Source organism: Sarcophilus harrisii, chromosome 5, assembly GCF_902635505.1.
Source record: "Sarcophilus harrisii chromosome 5, mSarHar1.11, whole genome shotgun sequence".
In the NCBI taxonomy this organism is placed as follows: domain Eukaryota; kingdom Metazoa; phylum Chordata; class Mammalia; order Dasyuromorphia; family Dasyuridae; genus Sarcophilus; species Sarcophilus harrisii.
This window is the reverse complement of record NC_045430.1, coordinates 137,781,188-137,808,928: the sequence shown is the minus strand read 5'-3', so window position 1 is coordinate 137,808,928 and position 27,741 is coordinate 137,781,188. Positions and strand designations below refer to the sequence as shown.

General features: G+C 31.4%; 1 protein-coding gene and 1 long non-coding RNA gene across 2 annotated transcripts in view; one reads left to right on the top strand and one right to left on the bottom strand.

Annotated features, from left to right (window-relative positions):
- Nucleotides 1-16,065, top strand: part of LOC116419330 — a 55,564-nt gene extending 39,499 nt beyond the window's left edge. Inside the window, exon 3 of the long non-coding RNA XR_004229604.1 lies at nucleotides 14,647-16,065. This is a non-coding gene — a long non-coding RNA (uncharacterized LOC116419330). The remainder of the gene's footprint in view (nucleotides 1-14,646) is intronic.
- SEMA3A (semaphorin 3A) overlaps nucleotides 1-27,741 on the bottom strand; it is a 288,184-nt gene that overhangs the window by 150,028 nt on the left and 110,415 nt on the right. Inside the window, exon 4 of the mRNA XM_023504732.2 lies at nucleotides 24,779-24,898. Within this exon, the coding sequence (XP_023360500.1) occupies nucleotides 24,779-24,898 (120 nt within the window). The remainder of the gene's footprint in view (nucleotides 1-24,778; nucleotides 24,899-27,741) is intronic.

Below are 27,741 nucleotides of genomic sequence, written 5' to 3'. Positions count from 1 at the left end.
AGGCAGATAGAAAGCAAATTAAGAGGAGTAAGCACTATTGCAGCATGGGAGGGAGAAAATGTAGGAGGATGAGCAGAAAAGGCATTCTGCAGAAGGTGGAATTTAAATGAATGTTTAAAGGGAGTTAGGAAAACCAAGAAGTAGATGTGATGAAGGAAAAAAAATCCAGGCATGAGTGACAATCAGCACAAAAACACAGACAGAGAGACAGAAAGGAGACAGTGTTCTTTGAAAGGAAAAGTAAGTATGTCAGTGTAGTTGAAAGGTAGAGTGACTAAAGGGCAGAAGAGAATAAGAACAGACTGAGTGGCACTGTCCTGATATCATCACTCCCCACTTTGGCAGACAAATTAGATAATTGTGGGACATTTTATTTCTCCTCTTTGTTTTTGCCCCTATTCCCTCCCAGAGATTACTCTCTTCTTTCTACTAACTTTTTACTGTTCAAATGGCATTTTGTGAGCCTGACTCTTTTTTTTTTTTTTCTTAAGATAAACTTTCTTTTCCATTGTCACTTCTTGGATGTTTTTAACATGATGTTGAAGCGTACAAGGGGACAGAATTGAGAAATCTTGTTCTTTTAAACAATATAAAAGCTAGAACTTTTCTTTTTTCTCTTGGAAGTCAAGGGATTGCCTGAAGGTACCACAAGTCAAATTTATTATGAATTTTATAATCCTTTAAATTCCCCAAGAGCAAAGAGAGGATTTCATATGAATCTGGAGCCTGTTAAGTAAAGGAGTCTAAACTTCCATTATAATCACCTGTAATTAGGTGGACTAAGAGAATGGTGAAAACTTCTGGACCCAAACTCTCCTCTGATTTCCTGATGATGAAGGAGAACAAAAGGTTGGAAGGGAGAAATAGGTAATGGCTAGGAGCAATGACTATGACTCAAGCCAACCTCAGGTAAACATTTGAGGAAGTTGAGGCTCAATTACTGTCTGGTTTAGGGAGTAGAGTAAAATGACCATAGACACTTTTTACAAACACATGTAAAATTTTCTCATGACTATTAAATTATTAAATATAATAAATGTATGATAACACACATTTATTGTCTATCTGTCTGTCTCTCTATTATCCTCTCCTCTTTTTGAGGTCAAGCATTGTTAATTCTGACTGAATTGGAAACTAATTCTTGTATCTCCAGGCCATAAACTTTTTGGATGTTTTTTGTTTTCTATATGAAAATGAAATGTACAATAGAAAGTTGAGCATGAATACAGTAAGTTCCATCAATCAAACATCAGAGACAGTCTGGCTCATAAAATATTGTTTCCTTTCCTCTAAATTTTCTAGATGCTTCTTTAAAGCATCAGCTTTATTTTGGTGGTATTACTAGTCTGAAAATGAATTCTTGTCTTTCTATCAATTATCTTCATGATTTCAACTTTATCCTTGCCAGCTAGGGCTTATTATTGCCTTCTTTATTGGATGTTTTTTAAAAAACTACAAAAAGTGTTTGAAGGGAGCTACTAAAAAAACTTACCAAAAATAGCTTTTAACGTTACTTCAAAAATATAAAATACAATGCTTTTATCTGAATGTCCTTTCTCTCTCAAGTCAAACCATATCTGCTTAGTCAATCTGAAGTCCGTGCCTATTACTCTCTTTGTTTCTGATCTCTCCTTTTCTGTGTAATATCTTTTTCTTTCATTTTGCTCATGCCTTGTGTCAACATTCTTCTAGTCTCCACCCTGTTCATTAAACCTGTTTTCTAACAGATGTTGCTTTTCCCTTTCCTCTTTCATGTGATCCTGGGGAGATCAAAGAGTTCAGTCAATTTTGCCCATTGGCTACAGAGGTGTTTGGATGAAGCTTTGCATGCATCCTGTGTTCAAGCTATTTCACTAATGTTTTCAATTATTTTCTTTGATAAGGATTGATATTTATTGAATGTTTCAACTAGTTGTATTATTCTAAACCTACCTATTTTATGTAAGTCAAAGTATAATTTATAAGCTTCAAACTAACAGATATTTTCTTTCTTTAAAATAATATTTTACCTATTTTAACTAAATGAAAGCAAAAAATTAGAAATTAGAAATCACTTTTATAATTGCAAGATATGAAATAAAACCACTGAGTTGACCAACCCATATTAACATGAAAGATTTAATTATTTCATCAACAACACTCTTTTTCCTGTCAAAAGAAAGAAGCTGTAAAGTTCTATTCAGTTAGTAATTTTTTAATGTGAGGAAGTGAAGAGTGGTATAAAGAAAAAAAGCACCAACTCAGAAGTAAGAATAACTAAGTTCTATTTCTGGCCCTATTATTACTTAGATGACTGACTTTGAACAAATCAGTTTCCCCAAACAGACCTCAGTTTATTCACCTGTAAAATGAGAGGGCAGGGCTAGATGATCCTTGAGTTGCTTTCTTAACTTAATCACTCAGGACTTGAAAATATATACTCAAATTAGTTCAATCATATTTTAAAACTTTCATATTTTAATGAATCTATAATCTCATTAATGTATGCATTCTGTCCAATGAAGCTGATTGCAAGACATCTCCTTTCTTTCTCTGGATAACTCATCCATTTGTTCCCACAAATCATTCAGCCAACATGCTGAAGATTTTCCTCAACTTCTCATGACATTGTTTGGATATCAGTACAATTCATCGACTGCCCATCGTTTCTCCTTTATTTGTGCCCAATAATTGACCCACATTTTTAGTCATAAATCTCTTTGATGGCATGCTTTATGTTTTTTTTTTCCCAATTTTTGCTTAAGCCACAGATAAGAGTCAAATTCTGGCAACAGTGCAAAAAGCAAAGTACAGTCAAGGAATGCTGGTCCTTTCAGTTAAGACAGTCATTAAAAATATCAGAAACAAATACAAAATGTAAAATGAGATCAAAAGAATATGAGCCTTTCTATATCCAACAAGAACAAATAGTAAAGAAAAGAAATTTTAAAGGATTTGTGATTTTTATCAACATGGATATTTACTCTATTGATACAGATACAATCCATCCATGTTTGACTAATAAATAGTTTAATAATCCATACAAGAAACAAAAAATCAAACAAAATTTTAAAATAAAGTAGAATATTTACACAATTAAATATATTATGGATCAATTGAATCAATTAAAGTACCAGAAACAATGAATTTGTGAAAAGAAATCATCAAAATGTCCTTGGAAACATCTTCAAACAAATGACACATTTAAATAAATTAAAATAGATAGCACTGTTTTAAAATCATAAATATATTTTATGTGTATAGACATATGTTTGTGTATATATGTAAATATAAATATACATATTTTACATAGAAGAAAAATAAGGTCAAATTAGGAGACACTAAAACAGATGATAAGAAAATACCAAAGAGAATTATGATTATGTTGAGTACAATAAGGGGAGGCGGGGGAAGATCCTTAGAAGCAATCAATAGCAAACTTTCCACAATGGAAAAAAAAAATTGTACATGAAGCAAAGCAGCTATAACTTACAAAAAATCTGACTTACAAAAAATCATAAATTAACTAAATTGATCAAAAATAGTCCATGCTAAATGAAAGCTGAGTTTCCATTAGATTATTGCTTTGGTTCAATACAAACTTTGAAGTTAGAGAACACTGAAAAGAGACTGTAAAAAGAAAGAAAATACTGACTGGAGAAAGCATCAGGAAGCAATAGCAATAGATGAAGGACCCTTTCAATGTGATCTAGCTCTAAACCTGGGAATGGCTGGAGTTTTGCTTTATTTCCTGGTCTGCCACATGGCAAAGTAGGAGAACCCAGTAACTCATCAGCTATGACTACAAAGAGAAGTTTCAGGAACAGGGTGAAATCTATTTGTCTCCTTTCTGTTTATTGTTGTATAAACTCTGCCAAGATTATTTAGCAATAAGTATTTATTTGCTTTTTTAAATTCCCTTTTTGTGTGATTTTCTCCTAGAACATAAGATTGCATACTAAATTAATATGTTTTGTTGTTGTTGTAGGAAGTGTGGAAAGGAGATAAGTCTGTTAATAACTAAGTGCACAGAATTTAAAGAAATGAAAAACTTCATTTCCAATCTCAAGGAAAAAATAATAAACTGGGGCTTAGAAACTTCTGATTTTTTTAGCTATATTTTTAAACTGTCCTATTCTGTAAGAGAAATGAAATCATGTGTTTAAGAATAGGGAATTTTGTTGTAGATGTTTTTGAAAGAAGATTCAAGACACCATCTAGAAAAAAACTCAGCATATCTAACCATATCATATTAAAACTATAGCATTGTAATGGTAAGGAGAACACATTATAAGCTGTCAAAAGTTTTAAAAATAATTTACCAAGGAATAATAATCACAATCATAGAAAACATTTTCAACCAAGACAAGTACAAAGACAAGCTAAGAAACTGGAATGTAGCATTTCTGAAATTGAGAAACATTAGTTATGAAATAGAAATACCAACTCAGAAAAACTTAGCTTATCCTATGAAAGCAGAAGAATGATAATCGAAAAACAAAGAGTCTTTGAAAAGTTTATAAAAGACATATGGACTTCAAGAAAGGCTTGAACAACAAACAAGTTTTCTGACTAAAATGTTAAATATTATTTAAATGTACTCAAATCACGGTGGACAAAAATTTAAGGTCCCTCAGGACATTTTATTGGCTAACTCCTAAAGTTTTCAGTGGAATGTTTCAGAGAAACAGAAAGAAAGGGGAAAAATGAAATAAGGATAGAAGGTAGGTAGAATAATTTCATTGATGAAGGGGAGTTCAAGATCAAGAAACCTACATCATTGTTGCCCTTAGGACAAAAGCTTAATTCCCATCAACAAGTTTTTATTCAATGCTTATTATGATTGACACTATTTTCTGTACAGGGGATACAAAGATTGAAAACAAAATAGCTGCAACCTTATCAGATAGGTAGAAAGAGAGACAGGAAAGAACAATATTACCTCACCAGAGTAAAAATGAAGAGAGAAGATCTAAAGAGAGGAAAATATCAAGAATATCAAAAACCAACAGTATGAGAAAGATGAGAAATGAGAAAATGCTTTTGGTTAGAGAAGTGTGGTAAAAATATTAGGTTATACTAAATTGTAAACTTCTTGAGGGCAGGGACTGTCTGTTATTATTACTTATAATTGTAGTGCTTAGTATAATGCCTGGCATATAGCTGATGCTTAATAAATGTTTACTGAATTTAATTTAATTAAAATATTAAAGATTGTTGCTTAGATAGAATGACTGAAGGAAAGATGAAAACCTATTGTGCTATGAAATGTACCTGAATTACAATATATCTATCCTCTCCCCTATTGTGGGAAAACCAAAAAAGTCATAGACTGGATTAAAAACTATAATCCAGTAGGGTAATACTTATAATAAACATTTAATTTCAGTAAAATAAAAATGAAAGGTTTGTCTAAAATTTATCATGCTTCTGCCTAATCCTAAAAAGAAAGAACAATAGTAATTAATTCAAAGTGGAATTCAAATCAGAAATTGTTAATAAGAATAAATTCATTATATTGTGTTAGTTTCTATACAAATCAACAGTTAGTCAAATATAGATGTAAAGATATATATATAAATTCTGAATAATTCATAAAATTTTGATAGAAATAAATTTCAAAATAAAAGGATTTAAACATTTCATGGTTTTTAAAAAAATAAATAATAAGATTACACATTTTATGTCTAAACGGGAAAGGGAAAGAATACAGTTTTCCCCTAAATTAATTGAAATCATTGAAAAATCATTCACATATTAAGTCACATCATTACTGAATGTAAGCCAAATATCTTCTGTAACAAAAAATGAAATGTTAAGCAACTTTAAATATTCCTAAATGGATCCTGATTCTTGAATTGTAACCTCAACTACACTGAAAACTGAAATACATTTCTTAGTTCATTCAATCACAAATGAGCAGACAAAGTCTCTTTACTATACTGTAATAATTTCTGGTTAAAAAGAAAATTGTTGAAACAGAAATTTTTCATTTGTTCTGTCACTAACCTCATGTCTTCAATATACATACACACATCTAATATATATATATATAGATGTGTGTGTGTGTAGTTTTCATGTGATTGGTAGTTATCTCAAAAATTCTGAAGCAAGGAAAAGCTGAGGTGACCTATTTAATGTCACTTCAGTGGCAGTAACTGTCACAGAATGGATCAGTGGCAAAACTGGAAATTGATCTGAGATTCTACTAGGTTTTTCTTCTGACCCATTCAGCAATTCTTAAAGCTGCTTCTAATGACCAAATATCCACAATTAAATTAAAATGACAGACTGGAAAATAAAAATAAAATAGAAATGGAAACTAGCCAGATGCTCTGTTTTGATTTCTGACAATTCAAAACTTGATTTCATTTCCTGTATGTAGATGTACAAATTATGAATTTCAAAGCCGTACTCAGACATAATTACTGACTTTTATTTCTGTCACTTAGACATAAATAGATTCCAAATTACTAAAGTATAATAGTGAAATATGCAAAGATAGAATTTAATATGCTAAATGACAGCTGAAAGCCTATGATGTTCAATTTTATAGGCAATGATTAAAGCATGACCCTTGGTATAAATAAATTTTTCCAAATATATTTGTCCCAGCTGCAATTTGTAAAAGGGTATAACTAGATAATTAAATTTGAATGAAATGCACATCTTTGTCAAAGATGTTCAATTTTAACCATTTTTTTTAACAAGTGGAAATATCCTTATTATATATGGTAGATATAATTATAACCAATATACCTAGAATAAAGATTCCATCATTTTAAAATATGTTCTTGATAAATCATAAGTGAATTATATGCTTTCAGCCCTCACAGCATCCAATTTTGTGGAGTAATTTAAGTATATTTTGAAAAGCACTGACTAAAATGACTTTGAAGGTTTAAGAATTTTCAAATGTTACCTTTTATATTTAAAAACCATCCAATGCAGATCCATCATTTCTGCCCTGTTACTGCCTTGTTCACAAATCCTCATTCTGAATAAGGAGAACTGGACTCATGCCCAATTTCTGTTATCTATTGCTTTTTGGAATATTTTGGAAAATACTTCTCATTGCCAAAAAGTAGCAACCACATTGACTCTATAAGGCTGGAGGGAAATCAAGTCAAATGCATTTTTGAACTTTCCTTGAATTAAGTCAGGGAATTAAATGGGAAAAAAAAAAATGTTCAGCCATTAGTACATATCAGCTACTGTAAGCACGCCCCAGGACATCTTATATGTTATTATTCTTCCTTTTTCTGATCATTGTGTATTTCAGTTTTGTATACTGTAGACTTATTTGTGAGAGGAATTACTAGTTACATATTAATGTTATCTAACTATCTATTCAGGGACAATCTCTTAACTTTGCTATTAAGAAGCTTGTCATCCTATGTATTAACATTTTATGCAATTAAAATATTATTCTCAGATTTTTAAAATCTTGATCAGACTACCAAAAAGGCACATGACAAAAATAGTTAACTCTTCCTGATTTATGAATATATATTTATAGGAATACAGCATTCAAAGCAATTTCAAAGAATCAAGAATATAATATTGTAGAGTTAATGTAGAAGTTTTTTTGTAATTCAATGTTTTTCTAAATTTAATGGAAAAAAATGTTGGTACTATTTGAGTATAGAAAAAATAATTTGTGATAACCACACAGCATAATAATAATATTTGTGATTGTAATAAAAACTAATATTTATATATTGTTTTAAAGTTAACAAAATGCTTTTACAAATGTTATCCATTTTGTCCTAATAAGCATGGAAAGTAGGTGCTATTATAATCAACCCTATTTTAAAGATGAGAACACTGAGGCTTACTGAGCTTTTGCCCAAGGGTCAAACACTTAACAAGATTTGTATCCATGTCTCCCCGAATCCAAGTCAGAATTTTATCCATCACACCACATAGCTATTTATGTTGATGATGATTTTATCAGCATGAGTGCTATTGTTCATCCATTGCTTTCAAAGAGGATCAGTGCCATAATGCGATTTTCTGAATTTCAATTGAACTAGATTTCAATGAGGCAGAGTTGTGTAATGTCATCCATCTCACTCTCCTAAGTCATCAAAGTCCAGTGGCTAGGCAACAATCAAAATGACTCATTCCCAAAATGCAGTGGATAAATTTGGTGTTTTTATTGCCTGACCAAGCTCTAAGCATGCTTAGAGCAACCACAGCACCTGCTTCAGCCACCTTTGTTACTGTTGGAACAAATTTTTCTCATCCACCTATTCTGTATGAGAAAATCTTCAATATGCTTGAAGTAGATATCCCCTTAACTCACTAACAGATTTAAAGCCTGTCGGTTCCCCTCAATCTGGTTTAGCCTATCTGCTGAGTTGGTTTATAAGATAAAATAAAATTAATTTAATCCAAAATTCATTAACTATATGAAATTTGTTTTTGTAGACTAACATTTCATAATTTTTGGTAATTTTACCAAGTCCTTATTTTGCATTGGCAAATTTTCTGAGTTTTCCAAAGAATAAGAAAAATAGGTAATATTTGTAAACATAGGGACAGACTAAATAATAATAATTTATGTGACATAGGAATACACATAATAGCTTAAGGTTCTAGTGAAAGCATAAATCCAAGCTATTTGTGGACTCAAGAGTGGAGAAATAAAACTGCAAAATTGCAACCATCTCTAACTTATCATATGTGTTCTAAATAATAGTTACCTTATCATTACATAATGATTTGACCACCTTAGTTTTACATAATCAGATTTTTTTTCAAAGAATTTTGTTTCACTCACAGTTGTATCATTGAATATAGGAATATATATATATATATATATGAATATATACATAATTTCTAGTTTCTTCACATTAAACAATGGGAAAGAACAGGAGAAATGAATATTTCTTTCCCTCCCTTTTATCCTCCTTTTCTTTCTGTCCCTCCCTGTTGGTCTCTCTTCCTCTGTCTCTGTCTCTTTCTCTCTGTGTCTCTCTTATTTCACACACACACACACACACACACACACACTTTGAAAATTCAGATCAAGAATGTTAAAAGAGGGAGAAGCTAGATAGCTCAGTGGATAGAGCACCAGCCCTGAAGTCAGGAGGACCTGAGTTCAAATCTGGTCTCAAGACACTTAACATTTCCTAACTGTGTGACCCTGGGCAAATAACTTAACCCCAATTGTCTCAGCAAAAAAAAAAAAAAAAATGTTAAAAGAGCTCAATGAAGAATAGTTAATTAGTTAACACAGATAGAGAATCTTAAGTGATAATGTATCTGTGGACTAAGAAGATAACTATTTATATATGAATATGTGTGTATGTATGCACTTTTGTAACCTAAACCCATCACCTCTCTATAATAGAGAATATATGTCATTTTGAATCACAAAAGATTATTGCATTGATCAAAGTTTTTACAACTTTGAAAAATTAATTTTTATAGAGTTGCTATAAATCATTCTCTGTCAATTTAGAAAAGTTGTCACAATTGATCATCTTTATAATATAAATTGTTCTTCTAGTCCTGTTTACTTCATCCTGAATTTGTTCATATATATCTCTTATTTTTTTGAAATAATCTATTTCCTCATTTCCTATTATATAATAGTCCTCTACCACATTTCATATTAATATTCTACTCTTTATTTAGTCATTTCTCAATTGATGGACCATTCTTTAGATTACAAAGTTTTTTTGTTTATTTATTTGTTTGTTCCCTTATCACAAAAACAAAAGTTACTATAAATATTTTTGTACATAATGAACCTCTACCTCTTGCTTTTCATCCTTTGTGGCTATAGGCCTAGCAGTGGTACTTGAATAAGACCTGGTGGAGATTTCTCAAAAAGTCTAGAAGATAGAGTAGGTCAGATCATAGGCCTAAGACACATGATTCCTATTCCCAGAGGTCTGCAGAGCCAGAAGATCAGACCTTGGACCCAGGGTTGTAGGAAGTCATATGATCTCTAAAGGTCAGACCTTAAGTCAATGACAGAAAGTCACAAGAAGTTTTGTGACCCACAGGAAGCAGACAACATTGGTGATCATTGGTCAATGATAGTTACTTCCCTTTTAGTCTAGTGGTCCTCAAACTTTTGTTCTCAATATCTTTATCCTATTAAAAATGATTGAGGATCTGTCCAAAGAGTTTTTGTTTATGTGGTTTATAGTTACAGATATTGATCACATTAAAAATAAAAACTAATTATGAATTTGTAGACCCTCTGAAAGAATTTCAGAGATTCCCAGGATGCTCTGGACCAGACTTTGAGAACCACTGTAATTTAGTCTATCCAGTGAAAAGATTTGGGTCTTTTGCTATTTTAACTCCTGACAAGTCTCTGGCTTGTCAGGTCCACGAGCACTTGGTAGGAGCTGGGATGCTTCCTGGGAGTGCTGGGCCTCTCCCTGCAGGGACTAAATAAATGCTTTCTCTTTGTACCTGAAGATATCTGTGATTAATTAATCAGGGAAAGGGGGCCTGCATCTGTCCAACACAAAATGTTGAATAATATTTTGTGATAACATTAAATTCCTGAATGACCATATTCATTCACAGGTCAAAAATAGTGCATCCATGTGAACAGATCTTACAAACTCAATAAAACATAATAAAACATACTGATAGGGTGTTTTGTGAGTTTTGAAGATAATAAGGAAGCAGAAGGTTGAATTCAATTAAATGTAATGCTAGGTAATGGTTTGTTGAAATAAAAACTTATTTTTCCAATTAAAATTTATCCTGTCAATTTCCCAAAATATTCTAGCCTGGTGATTTAAAAAAAAAAAGATAGTTCCATCATCCAAGTCATTAAGTATTCCTTCAAATTTTATACAATACATGAATTTGCCTTCTATGCCTTCATCCAAGTTGCTGACAAAAATGTGAATAGGACAGGACCAATGACAGAACTTGGTAGGATGCTACTGGGCTTCTTCCAGATTTAAATGTATTTTTTAATCAAATAATCTTTTAACACATTGTTTAAGTGGCTATGAATCCATTCAACTTTATTATAATCTAGAGAACTTTCTCCATTTAATATATGTGTGTGCATATGAGTGTATTTTCTCAGTTATACCAGTTCACTTACATAAATACATTCAGAATCTGTGTTTCTGTTGCTTTGGGAATTCCTCCCTTATGAACACTACAACCATCTCTAATTTATCATCTTATCAAACCACCTGACATTGAAAGAAAGTATAATATTTGTCCATGGCCATACAGCTAATAATTATTAGAGGTGAAATTTGAATCCAAATGTTTGATTCCAAATCTAGCCATAGAAACCAATTTGTTTATTCAATTTATTTGATTTCATCAATTAGAAAATCCCTTTACCAACTCAGATAAATACCCAATTACTACTTAGCAGATCAATTTTAGGGATTTCCATGAGGCAAAAAAGAGATTTAAGGATATCTCTACCTTCAGATCAGCAGTAAATTGCAATGGCAAGCTTTAATTCCAATTCTTTCTGATTCAAGCACCAGTATATTATCTGTAATGGTGCATTTTCTCCTTTAAATAAAAATTCTTGTACATAAATATTTATTAAATAACTGAAAAAAAAAGAATTAGTTTAGTTTGTTCTCCACATATCTATTCTAGCTTATTGTCATCCCAACTCCTTTTTAGCAAATACTTAAAAAAGTTTGTCAGATAATTTGTTCAGTAATTTTACATGAAATATATAATTTTGGGGATTCCATTCTCTCTATTTTGAAAATTAAAAGATTTATTTTTCCCATTTATTTTTCCCATTTTGGTGCCACTCCTACTTTCTCTATTACTTCTCAAAGGCCACTAATTCCTCACATTTGTGCATCCCTTTAGGATTCTGGCATCTAAATAATTTGGGTCTAAAAACTACAATTTCTCCACTGTAATATTTTAAATATATAAATATTTTAAAATAATAATATTTTTAAAAATTCTATACCGCTTTTAGGTTTGTGAAATGATACACATATCAAATATATTTGTCACATGTTTATTATATATAGTTATTTATAATATATATAGTTGAATTTAATTCCTGGAATATAATCTGTCACTATAGGTACAAGACTATCTATGTTATATCATGAAAGGACAAAGATTAAAAATAAAACTAAAAATTCCTGAGTTATGGTCTCAGACATTTTCTAGCAGCATGATCCTGGGCAAGTTTTCTGACCCTGTTTGTCTTAGTTTCTTCATCTGTAAAATGAGCTGGAGAGGGAAATAACAAAATCCTCCAGTATTTTTGCAAAGAAAACTCCAAATGGGGTCTCAGAGTCAAGTGGAACTGAAACAATTAAGCAAGTGATATAACTTGCTAAACAAAGACAAGGACATTTATCAAAGAGGGAGAAGGTTTTTACCTAAGCTTGAAGAAAATTAAGATTGTACAACTAAATGGAGCCAGGAGATCGAGTTTTCAGTGCATAATAGAGCAGTTTGGCTAGAATGAGGTAAATATAGTGAAGAATTAGTAAACCAAGACTAAAAATGGTAGGCCTTGCCCAAAGATACACAGTTGGGACAGTTTCCTAAAAATTTTAAAGGTGGAAAAATTATTTTTAAAAGATTGGGGTTGTTGTTATCATTTTGTATGACATTTATCATATGTATGACTGAAAGCACCACATATTTAAGTAAATTTATTTGTTATGTCAAAAAAATTTCTTGTCGCGAGTAACTGATCATTTTGCTGTTGATAAAATAACAATGTCTGGTAAAAATTTAATGTGTGTGTGTGTGTGTGTGTGTGTGTGTGTGTACATACTAGGGGGAAAAAACACCAAAAGCCAATGTCACTATTTTTATCTCTTAGACTTATTATTGATTCTTACAGGAACTAGGAGTTGCAAAACATCATGAGAAAGCAAAACAAAACTTTTCACAGTAACCAAAGAGGGGGGCGGAGAGGGAAGCATGTTAATCTCTTAATTATGGTGTTTGTATCTCTACTATACAGGACAAACAAGTCAAAAATAAAATGCTGGACTGAAATATTTCTTCTTATAAGGGGTGGGGAGATATTACAATGCATAATTTCCCTTTCAAATCTTTGAGCTCTTAAGTGATACCTATCTTTATCTTTACTTTGTAAATACTATATATTATATACATTTACTTTGTATATATTATATATATATATATTCTGAATGTTGATATTTATTTTATATATATATATGCATACATAGAATACAAGGTCCTAAAAGAATTAAACAAGTGCAATTTATTAAAGGTGAGATCAACTTCTATAGAATCGGGTATAGGTGAGGAAAAGTGGTTCTAGATGGAGTTCTGAGCAGCTAGGGCAATTATAAAGAAACCTGTACTAGGAGAACAAAGCACATTAATGTAAGAAGTGGAAAGGTATCTAAACATTTCCTCCTTAATGATTTTTCCTTAGCTTTCACCCTGGAAATCTTGAATATAACTTTGAGGACATTAGAGTGAAGTTGGGTTAAACAAGAATTGAATGTGGTTCTCAATGGACAATAGAATACCTTCTTAATACTCTGCTCCTCAGTTTTCTCATTTCTCAAGTGAGGAAATAGGTTATATAAATATTTCTAATACAAACTATAGACCTGATAAGTAATATATATATATGTATATATATTAAATCAGCAATATGTTTTCATATATCATATACTAAGAATATGTATATATACATATACACATATGCATCAACTAAGATGATAAAATAAACAATTATGAAAATATGAAGATTTTTGTAGATTTTAGGGAAAAGTTCCAATTTTAGAAACTAATGGCCAGAAAAACAGTCCTAATTTCTCTATTTATATACTGTCCTACTTCCCTAAATTATACAATTCAATGAAATAAATAGCAATTTATGCAAATAGGGAGCAATATATGCAAAAAAATTATGCTCAACTAGGGATTCTAAAATGAAGACTAGATTCTTGATTTCAAGAAACTTATGATCTAGTGACAGAGAGGATAAACATAAATTAAGAGGCTAGAGAGAGGTTGTCACCTCCTAAGTGGGAAGTACCCACATTAAAGAAATCATAAAGCATTGAGGAAAAAATTGAATACAGATTTTCACTTTGACTAGAACAGGAAAAACAAATCATAGAATGGTGACACCTGATTTTTGAAGGATGAGAAAGATTTCAACAAATATGTAAATGGGGTAGAGGAATATTCTGAAAGCAAATTCAGAAGGAGAAATCATTTTCATCCATCTCAGCGTGTTTCACACACACACACACACACACACACACACTTCAAAAGGAACAGTTTTCTACCTTCAGTATATACAGGGCATAAAATCCTATCAACCTAATCTCATGTACTTAGCTACAGCCTGAGCATCCTTAACAAATATCTGTAGGGGAACATTTAACTTTGAAGGTAGTTGCTATGCAAAGTTTATCTAGAGATTCATTTTTTAGATTTTTATTCAAGAACATTAATTTGAATATTAAATACCTATCATGTGCAAGAAATTGAAAGGAAGAATCAAAACAACAATCTATGTCATTTTTGTTATTTGGAAATGTGGCCACAGAGATAACCCAGTGAGTCTCAGTACATATATTCTAATATTTCACTAGTCTACCATGGCTTGAACATGACATTATGATGGAATTTACAGTACTAATGTTTTACAGCTTTCATCTGTGTCTGTCCTTGCTTCAGATTTCCGGTCCTCTACACAGAAGAAGCCCACTTGGAATCTGAGAAAATATCCAGAGACTTCCTTCAAAAACTCATGCTTCTACTAAAGACTTTTTTTTTTTTAACAGATGTAAATTTGAGGGGGGGATGTCTTATACCATAAGCCATTTGGGATTATTTAGCCTCTAAAGGATGAACATACTTGCCATCTGAATGGCAGGAAAGCTGGGAGCTTAAACTCAAAACCAAGCTTTTCTGTAACTTTAACCCTGAATCATCTTTTCTGTAAATTATTTTCTTCCATTAAGTTTGCAAGAGTTTTATGATAAATATTCACTCATATGAAGCAAATGACCTCATCGCTAGCTAGCTATAATATATATTCAAATACTCTTGGCAGATACCCAAAAATTGATTGACACCCATCTTAACAGTGCTGGATTTAATTAATATGTCTACCAATTCCCAAATGCATCTCAGGAAACTAAAAATCTATTTAATGCTGAAAGCAATGACATACTGTGTGTGGTCAGGAGAGAATCTCTACTGCCAAGAATAGATTTTAAAATTTAAAAAAGTATAAAAATGTCTGTTAAAAAAAAAAGGAAAACAAAATAAGTGTACCCATACCATGTCCTAGATCATTAAGATGAGGTATGTTTTAAAAATTAAAAGACATTTTTATAGGAGGAAATCATGTCCAGACTGTTAAGTCATTACTCAAAGGGTCTGTTAATTTTCCCTACAAGATGCAAAGCTACTCTTGAATGATGAACAGTACCCTTATTCACTTGAACAATAATGTCTTTATTTTTGTGGCCATTTGCCATCCTGAATGTCAAATCCACAAGGTGATTCTTTAATAATTGAGCTTTAGAGATGCTCACAACACAATATAAAATAGGTACAGATGATCAAGAGAGATTACTTCCACTAGAACAAAGAATGTTGAGGGAGATCAGACTTCTGTTTTACATATTCAAAATATTCCTAAAAATCATAACAATAATAATAAAAAGGAAAATGAGTTCTGCTTTCTAATGGAATAATAAAAATAGCCACAAAGCACTCTGTGTAAAAATGCTATATATCTCATAACTAAAGAATCTTGAAGGAAATCTTCAACAAGAAGAAGGGAAAAAAAGAGAAACATTCTTCAAGTATTTAGGTAAAGGGGAAAATAGCATAAAACACATAACATTATACACTAGAAAACTTGCAATGCTGAAAAATATCTTGTAAAATCAAGGCAACATATAGTACCATGGAAAGGGTAATATTTGGAATCAAAATATTTGTGTTTAAATGCTTATTCTGCCATTATGAAATTATGCATGGCATAATTTGGGCCTTCATTTTATCTTGAAGAAGTTGGAATCTTTGTTGTGTTTTTCAGCTTTAAGTTAATGATTCTACTCCAAATTCATAAGAAATGCTATGCCCTGATATTATAAAACACATAAAACATAGTGTTTCCTCTTAAATTTTTCTCCATGCTTTGTTCTTCCTTTCCTTTATTTTGAATTTAAATAGCATATATTCACTGTTTCCAAATTGTGCACCATGGCAATCTTGCTACATATCCCTATTAGTGACATTTTTAAATACTTGAAATATGTTTTTGTATTTTCTTGCACTTTTGGCTACTCCAATAACTTCTCAAACTTTCTCATTAGTGACAACATATCTATGTGCTGTGATTTAAAAAAAAAGTATCATGTAAAAATCAAAATGAAAGAGAAAGTAAGGAGGGAGGTGATAAATTTGATTGCAAGGTGCAAAAAGTATACAATTCCCAACAGTACAAATATCCCTTTAGCAAGTTCTTATGTTTAAGAATGAAATAAATATGTTTTTTTTTCTTATGCTATATAGGTATTATTTTTAAATGGCTATTAAGTTGTTAGAACATAAACACTTATTAAGTTATTTGAGACTATTAAATGGAACTGTTTAGGTATTTCTTTTGGCTTAGGGGTGCGAAGAAAACAAAATTACTGTGACATTAAGGGCACTGTAAACTGGGAAGTTTGGAAACCCCTGGCATAACTGAATGGAAAATGTCAAGAACCAACATATTATAAATATTTTTTTTATAAAAATGCCTGTCAGAAAAGAGATTGGTTTAGACACACATAATTAAAAATAATAAGAAAAATGCAAATTATTTAGATGATGATGTGCAGATAGATAAAAAGTCTACATTATTAAGCAGGCAACTATTATAAATGGTCAATAAGCCAAGAATTTAATTAGATGAAGCAAGTGTTTAAGACCCTTCAGTTATTGTTTCTAGGAACAAAAAAAAAAAACATTTAGATTCAGGACTATTGGTACAAAATGTTAAATTGTAGAAAGATTGTATGAGTCAAACTCCATCTCATCAAATACTACTGTCCTTTTTAATATATATTATAATTATACAATATACATATTATATAAATTATATATAAATAACATAATATATCATATATTATAATATAAATAATATATTATATATTTAATATATAAATAATATGATATATTAACATATAATATTATATTTATATGCATACATTATAAAGGATAGTAGTATGCTGAGAGATTAAGTGATTTCCCTAGGATCACACAATCAGTATGTTTTAAGTGGAGAACTTGAATCCAAATTTTCTATGCTCAACTCTCTGTCCATTATGCCAGGCTGCCTGAAGAGTAAGCTAACTTAGTTTTAGACCAAAGATCTGAATTGTTTTTTTTCATCTTCTGATAATTTTAATTCAATACACAATTCAATATATACTTCAATACACAATACACTTGCGCACACACATACACACACACACATACACACACACCCTGATAGTTTCTGATTTCATTACTTTCTGACCTCTGTTTTGACTTTGCACAACATCCTATTTATTTTCTGGGATGAAGATTTGGACCACACCCACTTGTCCCAGAAGGGTTCTTTCCTGAAGGTCCAATGAAAAGGGCTAGAACTCTGAGATGATGCACTAAGGTCAGACAACTGAGCACTTAAAGCTAATTACCTATTGGACAATACTCTATTAGCATACGCTTGGAAAATGGTCCTTCCCACTATTCTGTGCTGGTTCAATAAGACAAGCCAGGCTGACTTTGGTAGTAGAGGAGGAAAAAGGAAGTCTTGGAGATCCTGCATCCATCCAATTCACTTCTATCCCTAAAGACCAAGAATAAAGACCAAGGACTTTTGCTTATCCTGACTGACTGATTCTAAGGTATCCAGGGTACTAACTCGTTCTTCACAGTTCAATTAATTGGTTTTTATTCACCAAGCACTGTTAGGTACCATATTAATCTCCAGAGGGTAGGAATTTGACAATGACCAACTTTGAGAATAAACTAGAAGAGTTTGGATTTGAAGCAGTTAGCAACAAAGGGAAAATGTCAATTGTAGAATTGGGAAATAAGTTTATTAGAGAAAAATTTGGGGAAGATTATTCTGGGATAGATGGATGAGATGAACAGAGGTTGGTGGCAAGGAAACCAGAAGAGATTATTACAGATATGAGATAACAAATATCTATATTTAAGATGATACCTTTGTGGCTTGACAAGTATGACTTTACTAGAGATATTTTCAAGAATGAAGGGAAGGAACCCAATGATCAATTCTTTTTCATATAACTATTTCATAAATGTAGAAAGAGTAAAAGAAATAAAGGGAAGATGGAAGGGAGGAAAGAAGGAAAAACCAGTCCTTATATAATATAAATATAATCAAGCAAAACAAATTTCCATGATAGTCATGGAGCCTTTATGATATTTGCTATTTTCCTTTTTTTGGTAATTTTGCCATTCTGATGAATGTGGGGTAAAACTTTGTTGTTACTTCATTTATGCATCTCTTATTATTAGTGATTTGCCAATTTTTTTTCAAGGGCTATAGATAATTTGAATTTCTTTCCTTGAGAATGACTTGTTCATATCCTGATATCATTTGTCAACTGGGAGATGCTTTTTATTCTTATAAATTTGAAATAGTTCTTTACAAATCAATCTTAGAAATTAGACCTTTAACAATGAAACTTTGCTACAAAGATTTTTTTTCCGGTTATCTTTTCCTTCTAATCTTAGTTGTGTTGGATTTGTTTGTAAAAACCACTGTATTTTAAGCTCCATAATCCTTTTAGTACTAACTGTGCTGACAGTGTGTGTGTGTGTGGATATAGAAGCAGAGTCATTTGGGAAAAAGGAAGCCTATATTTTCTCCCCAAAAAAGTGTCCAATTTTTCTCTAAACAGGCTTGGGAATCAAAAGAAAATTTCATGTCTTAGTGGAATGGATTACCAGGAAAGAATAGAGACATTCTGGCACTATTGGCTTTAATGACTTAACCAGTTATTAATTAGAGACCTAAGATTAAAATATCATCAACAGAGGAATTAAAGTTTGTAAAACTTAAGAGTATGCTCACTCAGAGATGCCTGCAGCTTTTAATCAACCAATTAAAGTTTTATCACTGGGGAGTAACTAAAAGATTTAGATTTGAATATATATAATGGAAAAGACAGTAGAGATGATGTAATTTTTCCCAACTCATCTGTGGACCTCAATTTTTTATCAGTATACAAATCACTTATTTTTTAAAAATTCATACTTCCTAAAACTATGAGCTTTCCCAGTGTAGAGAGTGGAGGACTTTGACTAAGGGCAACTGAATTGGGATACTGCCTAACATATTTACTGTGTGAATGACTTAATCTGTCATGTTAACCTATCATGTCTCAGTTTCCTCATATGAAAAATTGGTATAATAGCATCTAATTCACAGTGTGGTGAGGAACACCTTAAAAGTTATACATTGTCCCAAAAGTTTTAGTGCACTTGTAAATTTAGTAGCTTGAAACACACTAAGACTTTTGTAATAGTCTATATAAATGTAAGCTACAATAATTGTTAATCAACAAAATTAAAAACCTGACTCTTCCTTCTTTTTCCAAACAATGGAGTGCTACTCACTGAGGCTAATAAGGGCAAGATAGGCAATTTATATATTGTTAATCTCTAAAGTTTGTTTTAGAAAGTACTTTTCTAGACCTACTTTATAAGTGAGAACACGGAGGCTGAAAGGAATAAAACTGGGTGACCAAAAGTATTACTTTAGAATTCAGAGTTCTATGCTCTTTATATTTTAATATATTACCTAGAAAAAATAACAACAAAGTTCATATGGAAAAACAAAAGGTCAAGAATTTCAAGGGAATTAATGAAAAAAAAATCAAATGATGGTGGCTTAGCTGTACCAGATCTAAAATTATATTATAGAGCAGCAGTTACCAAAACTATTTGGTATTGGCTAAGGAATAGATTAGTTGATCAGTGGAATAGATTAGGTTCAAGGGATAAAACAATCAACAAATATAGCAACCTAGTCTTTGACAAACCCAAAGATCCCAGCTTTTGGGATAAGAACTTACTGTTTGATAAAAATTGCTGGGAAAATTGGAAACTAATATGGCAGAAACTAGGCATTGATCCATACTTAACGCCGTACACCAAGATAAGGTCAAAATGGGTTCATGACCTAGGCATAAAGAATGAAATTATTAATAAATTAGAGGAACATAGGATAGTTTACCTCTCAGACCTGTGGAAGGGGAAGGTCTTTATGACCAAAGCAGAACTAGAGATCATTACTGATCACAAAATAGAAAATTTCGATTATACCAAACTGAAAAGTTTTTGTACAAACAAAACTAATGCAGACAAGATTAGAAGGGAAGCAATAAACTGGGAAAATATTTTTACAGTCAAAGGTTCTGATAAAGGCCTCATTTCCAAAATATATAGAGAATTAACTCTAATTTATAAAAAATCAAGCCATTCTCCAATTGAAAAATGGTCAAAGGATATGAACAGACAATTCTCAGATGAAGAAATTGAAACTATTTCTAGTCATATGAAAAGATGCTCCAAGTCATTATTAATCAGAGAAATGCAAATTAAGACAACTCTAAGATACCACTACACACCTGTCAGATTGGCTAAGATGACAGGAAAAAATAATGATGATTGTTGGAGGGGATGTGGGAAAACTGGGACATTGATGCATTGTTGGTGGAGTTGTGAACGAATCCAACCATTTTGGAGAGTAGTTTGGAACTATGCTCAAAAAGTTATCAAACTGTGCATACCCTTTGATCCAGCAGTGTTACTACTGGGATTATATCCCAAAGAGATTATAAAGAAGGGAAAGGGACCTGTATGTGCACGAATGTTTGTGGCAGCCCTTTTTGTAGTGGCTAGAAACTGGAAACTGAATGGATGTCCATCAGTTGGAGAATGGCTGAATAAATTGTGGTATATGAATATTATGGAATATTACTGTTCTGTAAGAAATGACCAACAGGATGATTTCAGAAAGGCCTGGAGAGACTTACACGAACTGATGCTGAGTGAAACGAGCAGGACCAGGAGATCATTATATACTTCAACAACAATACTATATGATGACCAGTTCTGATGGACCAGGCCATCCTCAGCAACGAGATCAACCAAATCATTTCTAATGGAGCAGTAATGAACTGAACCAGCTATACCCAGAAAAAGAACTCTGGGAGATGACTAAAAACCATTACATTGAATTCCCAATCCCTATATTTATGCACACCTGCATTTTTGATTTCCTTCACAAGCCAATTGTACAATAATTCAGAGTCTGATTCTTTTTGTACAGCAAAATAATGTTTTGGTCATGTATACTTATTGTGTATCTAAGTTATATTTTAATATATTTTAACATCTACTGGTCATCCTGACATTTAGGGGAGGGGGTGGGGGGGTAAGAGGTGAAAAATTGGAACAAGAGGTTTGGCAATTGTTAATGCTGTAAAGTTACCCATGTATATATCCTGTAAATAAAAGGCTATTAAATAAAAAAAAATTAAAAAAAAATTAATATATTGAGGTACAGGTTTCAAAATGGTTATTAAGAGAGTTTTGAATCTACCTTCTTTGGAAATGTTATTATTCTCTCCTCTCTAGAACCATATAGTTGTGCATTAACTCAGGGAAGTCAACAATGGAGAATGACTTAAATTATTTTTAAATTCTTTAAGTGAAAAAGCATTGCAGGCCAAATATGAAATCATCATTGCCAATGTGAATCAAATAGGAAAGGTACAGGTATTAATTTTAAGATAAGAATAACAAATTTGTCTAGAGGTATGGATGGTTTACCAAAAAGCTAACAATATTTAAATTGTGTTTTAGTAATTAATTGTTGTTTTAACTATACCTGGGATTTATTTCACTAGTAGAGGAAACTCTCTCTAGCCAAAAAAGTCACTTGCTCTGCAACTTGGTCTTCAGGAAACTGCCCTGAGCAACATTTTCTTTTTTTTTAAAGCTATTTTTTAAAAATTGTGAACTTAATAATTATAAACATTTTAAGGTATAAAAAAGAACTGAATATTTGTATAATTTACTATTGGTTAAGACAAATATGTGAAAATATAGAAATTATATGTGTATATAATTTTTCTTCTACACTTTCATGTATATGTCTTAACCTATATGTATGTGTGTATATAACTATAATCTATCTCTCTCTATAAAACATATTTGTATATAGTCACATGTATGTCTTAACATATATATGTGTACATGTGTGTGTATATTCTCTAGTAAAGCTTAAAACTGCACTAAGATTTTTAGGACAATGACATTATAGACACTCACTTTATTTAACAATGGATCAATAAAACTATTGTATATATTCAGTTTTCATCTAAAACTTTTTCTGAACCTTATGAGTGGAATGAAAGTCTATGTGTTTATATGTATATGTGTCCTGTAAACTATATTCATTGGATTTATTAATTACATCCTATTATCCAAATAAACCACATTAGTCATAAAAAAATTAAAAATTTTTCTGTATATTAAAGGAGTTCTAAAGATGCTGAGAAAATGAGTGAGAAAGAGAATGAGAATGAGAGGAAATATTAGTCACTAATCTGACCATTGTGTCTTTCAGAATTTCATTTTGGGGAGTATTCCATCTCTTCTAGGGCACTTCCCTTGCAGTATTTTATTCCATAGGATTCTACCTTTCAATTTTGGTTTCCCCAAATCTAATGCATATGTCTAACTCTGCCTCCAATTTTTTTCTTCCCTCACAAACTCTAGGAGGAAGTTGTTCATGCCCACCCTCCCTTCCAGTGTTTCTATCATTTGCACTCTAGCAACTAGTTTCTCTCTATTAGAGAGAATCTGATACAGAGTAGAATTTCCCATATTTCCCATATAGGCTTACAGTTTTTGAAGGATGAAATTATCATTTAGAGAAGCCAAAGAGTTATTAGCAATTCTGCTTCTTGGCAGAGAGATCTTCAACAGATGTCTACATAACTGAAGCTTTCCATCACTACTGTATCAGAGCATTGAAAGTTTAAGTGGCTTGCTCAGGATAGATCTCCCAGACTGAAGTGTCAAAGAAAGAAATCAAAATCATGTACCTGGACCATTGAGGATGGGTGCTACTATGCTACATTGTCTCAAAAGTTTGTTTTTAGTTTGGAAATTTGAGTTGTAAGTTATAAAACAATAACAAGAATAACAAAAACAACAAAATAAATACATGCCTCTAGTTTGGAAAAAAGTTATTGGATGAGGGCATTAACAGACAAAAAAGGAACACCTCTACTTATTTTTTGGATATCAGGCCAACAACTGATAGAGGGCATTTTGAAAAAAGGAAGTAGAATGTTAAATACTTATTGGTAAATTACTTTCACAATCACTCACATTTCCTTCTGATCAGATGATAATCTCAATAATGGTCAATTTTAATTTTACCCTGAATTCTAGTTAATTTTCTTCATTTAATTACCACTTGAAAACAGCATAAAAAGTAAATATTTAGAAATCAAATATACTAGATTTGTAAAAGAGTGAATGTAGCATATTAGAAGGGATAGCATTATTAAAAGGATCAGCTCCTTGATTTCACAGATAAGGGAATGATATACAATGAATTAACTGATATGATAATAACAATGATCAGAAAAACAATCACAACAACAATAACAACTGGAATTTCATCATTAATGCTTGCAAAGCGCTTTATAAATATATCATTTGATCCTCACAACACTGATATGTAGATGCTATTACTATCTCAGACTTAAAGAAGAGGAAACTCAAGTTTATAGATGTAGGAATAAACCTCTGAATCCAGATTTGAACTTGATTTTTTTCTACTCCATGACCAATACTATTAATACACTGCCTTGCTCAGGAGCACTTCTTCAATATGAAAGAAAGATAATGTCCAGCCTTATTTCTCTGCCAACATAAGCTCTCCTTGTAATTGCCACTTGAGTTCTCCCTGCTGCCCCCCTGTTTCAGTGAAAATCAAATACTATATTTCACTCTTCTCTAAAATGGGCCCATTGTAAAAAGCCCATGAGTGAATCTAAAATAAAATTGGTATTGACTGGATCACTGAGATTCTTACAAACATTTTCAGAGACTTGGAACTAATTTGAATGGTTTATGTTTAAAGATACATGAATGGCTGAAGAGGAATTTGAATCAGCATCTTTTTGATTATGTATCTGGCATCCTATTCATTTTTTCCACATTTCTTTTCTTACAATTAGAAGATTAAATAAATGCATGAAAATCACTACTTATCTAAACCAGAAAACAAAACAAATAGATCCATAAGTTATTGAGATAAAACAGGATTCCTGAGAAGCATGTATAATATATGGGTAGCATCTAGTCTTAATCCCTAAACAGAAGAAAACAGCTGTGGTGGTAGACACTAGCACTGTCTGAGGAAGGAACTAAAGTGGGAGGCTGACACAATAAAAGACAAAGGAGACCACAGTACACAAAGAGCCTGTTGGCATCTGCCACCAAAACAAAAGAAAACTGATTTAGTAATCTGGGGTAAAAACAAATGTTAGTTTTCTTTGTTCCCTTCTGTTCTTGAGCTATTGGTAGATGATGGCTTCATTTGATTAGCATTCACAAATCAGAAATAATACCAACATCTCAATTAGAAGCAGATCACCCAGAGCAACAATTTGGAAACTAAATGAGCTGCAATAATTAACAAGAATTCATTTAAATAGGAAAGGGTCATGGACAAGATTTTTTTTTTTTTAAACAGCTTTACCTCAGGATGGCGTCCAATTTCAATGTAGGTGCAAATTGGATGAAAAGCCCCTGTTCCACAGGCATACAAGTGAGTTTGGTTATAAGCCTTAAGCACCTTGATGAAATTAGCACATTCTTTCTGTAAGAAAAAAAATATATAATAAAATAAAACAGTGAATTTAGTTTGACCAATGTATCCTTTAGTATGTCGAGTATGCTAAGAGGAGGAACAGATTTTTTTCATTTGAGGCCTTTTCACAACATTTCTAAGGCTTGTTCATTATTCAGCAGCCCATGACTATTTTAACCCAAGGGCTAATTGTTCTGCACGCAAGGGTGCATAACTTCAAAATATGCACTTCTTTTCAACACAAAAGAAAGTTACTCCTCCAATTTCTAACCCTTTTTCTTTGCCAAGTTGTGCCCTCCCTTGTCCTGGGTACTTAATTTCTTACCTTTGAATATAAGAAAAGCTAAGTCCTATGCATTTCATTTTCTATTTAAAGTTGTTTAGAGGACATGAATTTGAAAAAGGACTGACTTTGAATGGATATTACCCTAAAAAGCTCATCTAAACATCCCTAGAGACCAATGACTTTTTTTTTTTAATCATACTATCAAAACTGATGTTTTCAGTTATTTTAATTTAATTTTACTTCTGGTTTATTTGAAAAGGAATGTAAGAAAGTGATAACAGATAATCAAAAATTTCAACTGGCTTCCCCATGAATTTCATTACTAATGAAAAAAATCATTTCCTATACTGAAAATATAGTAGACATGTTAAAAGGGAAGCTTTTGATGACTATTCTTAAACTTTAAAAAGTATAAAGAAAATATAAATCTTACATAAAAATAAAAATAGGAATGTATTATTACTCATCACTAGAGATTTATTCAATTGAGGTATATCTAAGTAGGTTGTACTGTATTAGGTGCAGTGTGATTTTTTTTTAAACACATAGTTCCTTCCCCTCCTCCAAATATTACCTCATTTTCAAAGAAGATTTTTTTTTATCAAAGATTTTAGTGTTGGGATTTTTTATACTGTGAAGATCTTTAAGGAAATGTCTCCAGAGATGATGGATGGGAATGTGAGGGGTAAGGGAGCTATTCAATCAAAACTTTTTAATATACACTGAGGTAAATTCCACAACAGAAAATGTTTTTCATCATACAAATAAAAATGCTCTCCTTAGTTGAAGAAACACTAGAGGAGAAACCTAAAAATATTAAAAACTTATTTTTATTGGTAAAGTAATCCATAGCAGGAAAAAAGCTATTTCTTATATTTTAATAAATAAATCTATATTGACGCTATAAAAACCAACTACCATAATAACTTCAATAAGCTGTTATGGTCCACTGCCCACATACTACAAATTTTAAAAATTAGTTACATATAAGATACAATGTGTTATGAGTTATGTTATTGAACACATAACATGCCTTTTTAAAGTTTTCCAATTGGGTTACCATAAAACTTTAGCCAAAGATCATTTTTTATTTTTCCAAATATTTCCCAACCAGACTTAATTTATTTCACTGGACAAAGAGAAGTAGGAAAAAACAAATAGGTAAGTAAAATAATACAGGTAAAAGTTAGAATGCAATACAACTAAAATTGGCCAATATTAGGGAAGAAATGTTTTATTCTACTTGTATACTCAAAGAAGTCATATACACATTCATCATTACATTCATCCTGTAATGAGAAAAGCTTAATGATTGAGATTTTTTTTTTGGTATAACTTTCTACCTGAACTTTATGAATACACATGTATTCTATATTTGCACCTGAAAAATTTGGCCTTACCTCTATTACCCTCAGGAAATGAGAATCAGAAAGCCAAAAATGAATTTTAAAATTCACAAATCAATCTGAACTGAATATATCTGTATTGTGTCTTTGAGAATCTAATTTTTCTAGGGGAATTATCAGGTGTCTTTTGCAAATGTGCTTCCAAAGATAAGTTATATCTTTAAGTCCAAAGTTTTAGGACCTCATATTCTACTCAAAACAAATCTTTGCTACTTTTAAGAGTAACCACAGAGATAGTTAATTATTTAAAAATTGTTTTAAGACAGACCTTTACATTCATTTAAAAAATTTTTGGTCTAATCAGATATTATGAAATATTAAATTGAATTCAAGAATTAATATCTTAATTCCCTTAAGAAACTTTAATTTGAAAGAACTGTGTTTGTTTCATGATGAACAGACACATCCTCACATATAATTATTATATAGACAATTTTTTTAAGGGTTGCTATTTTCTTTCCTCCCCATTTGGTCTCCTTGATGTCCTAAAAATGTTCTGTGATCAGAACATGGAGCAGATTGGGAAAATTAGAATATCTTATTAATGAAGGAAAAGCATATTCTATATATGCTAATACTGAGCATTTTGTATGTTATTGTGCTATATTCACAGGATTATTTGTATTTGAAAAAAATTCTGACTAGATTATTAGATTAAAGATTTAGATTCATATGATTATCACAAATAAATAAATAATTCATGGTAAAATCAGAAGCATTAGCAAAGGATAGATATGTATATATTTACATGGAATCTTTCAAATCGCATATGTAGGCAATTGTTCACATTAACTTGAATAAAGATAATCTGAAATATTCAATTAATTATTATAATGACTAATATTTTTATAGTTCCTATTATATGCCAGACATTATGATACACACTTTGCAAACATTATCTTGAAATAACCTTGGGATGTGGGTGCTATTATTATAATATCCATTTTGGGGTTGAGGAAACGGAGGCAGTAGTAGTTAAGGAATTCCCAGGGACATACCACTAGTAAATGTGTGAGATCAATTTTGGACTCATGTCTTCATGATTCCAGGCCTGGCATTCACTATGAGGCATCTATCTACCCCATATTTGCTGATTGCTATAAATTTACAAATTCCAGATTGACTGAGGACTTATATGAGAGTTTGGTGTAAGAAGTAAA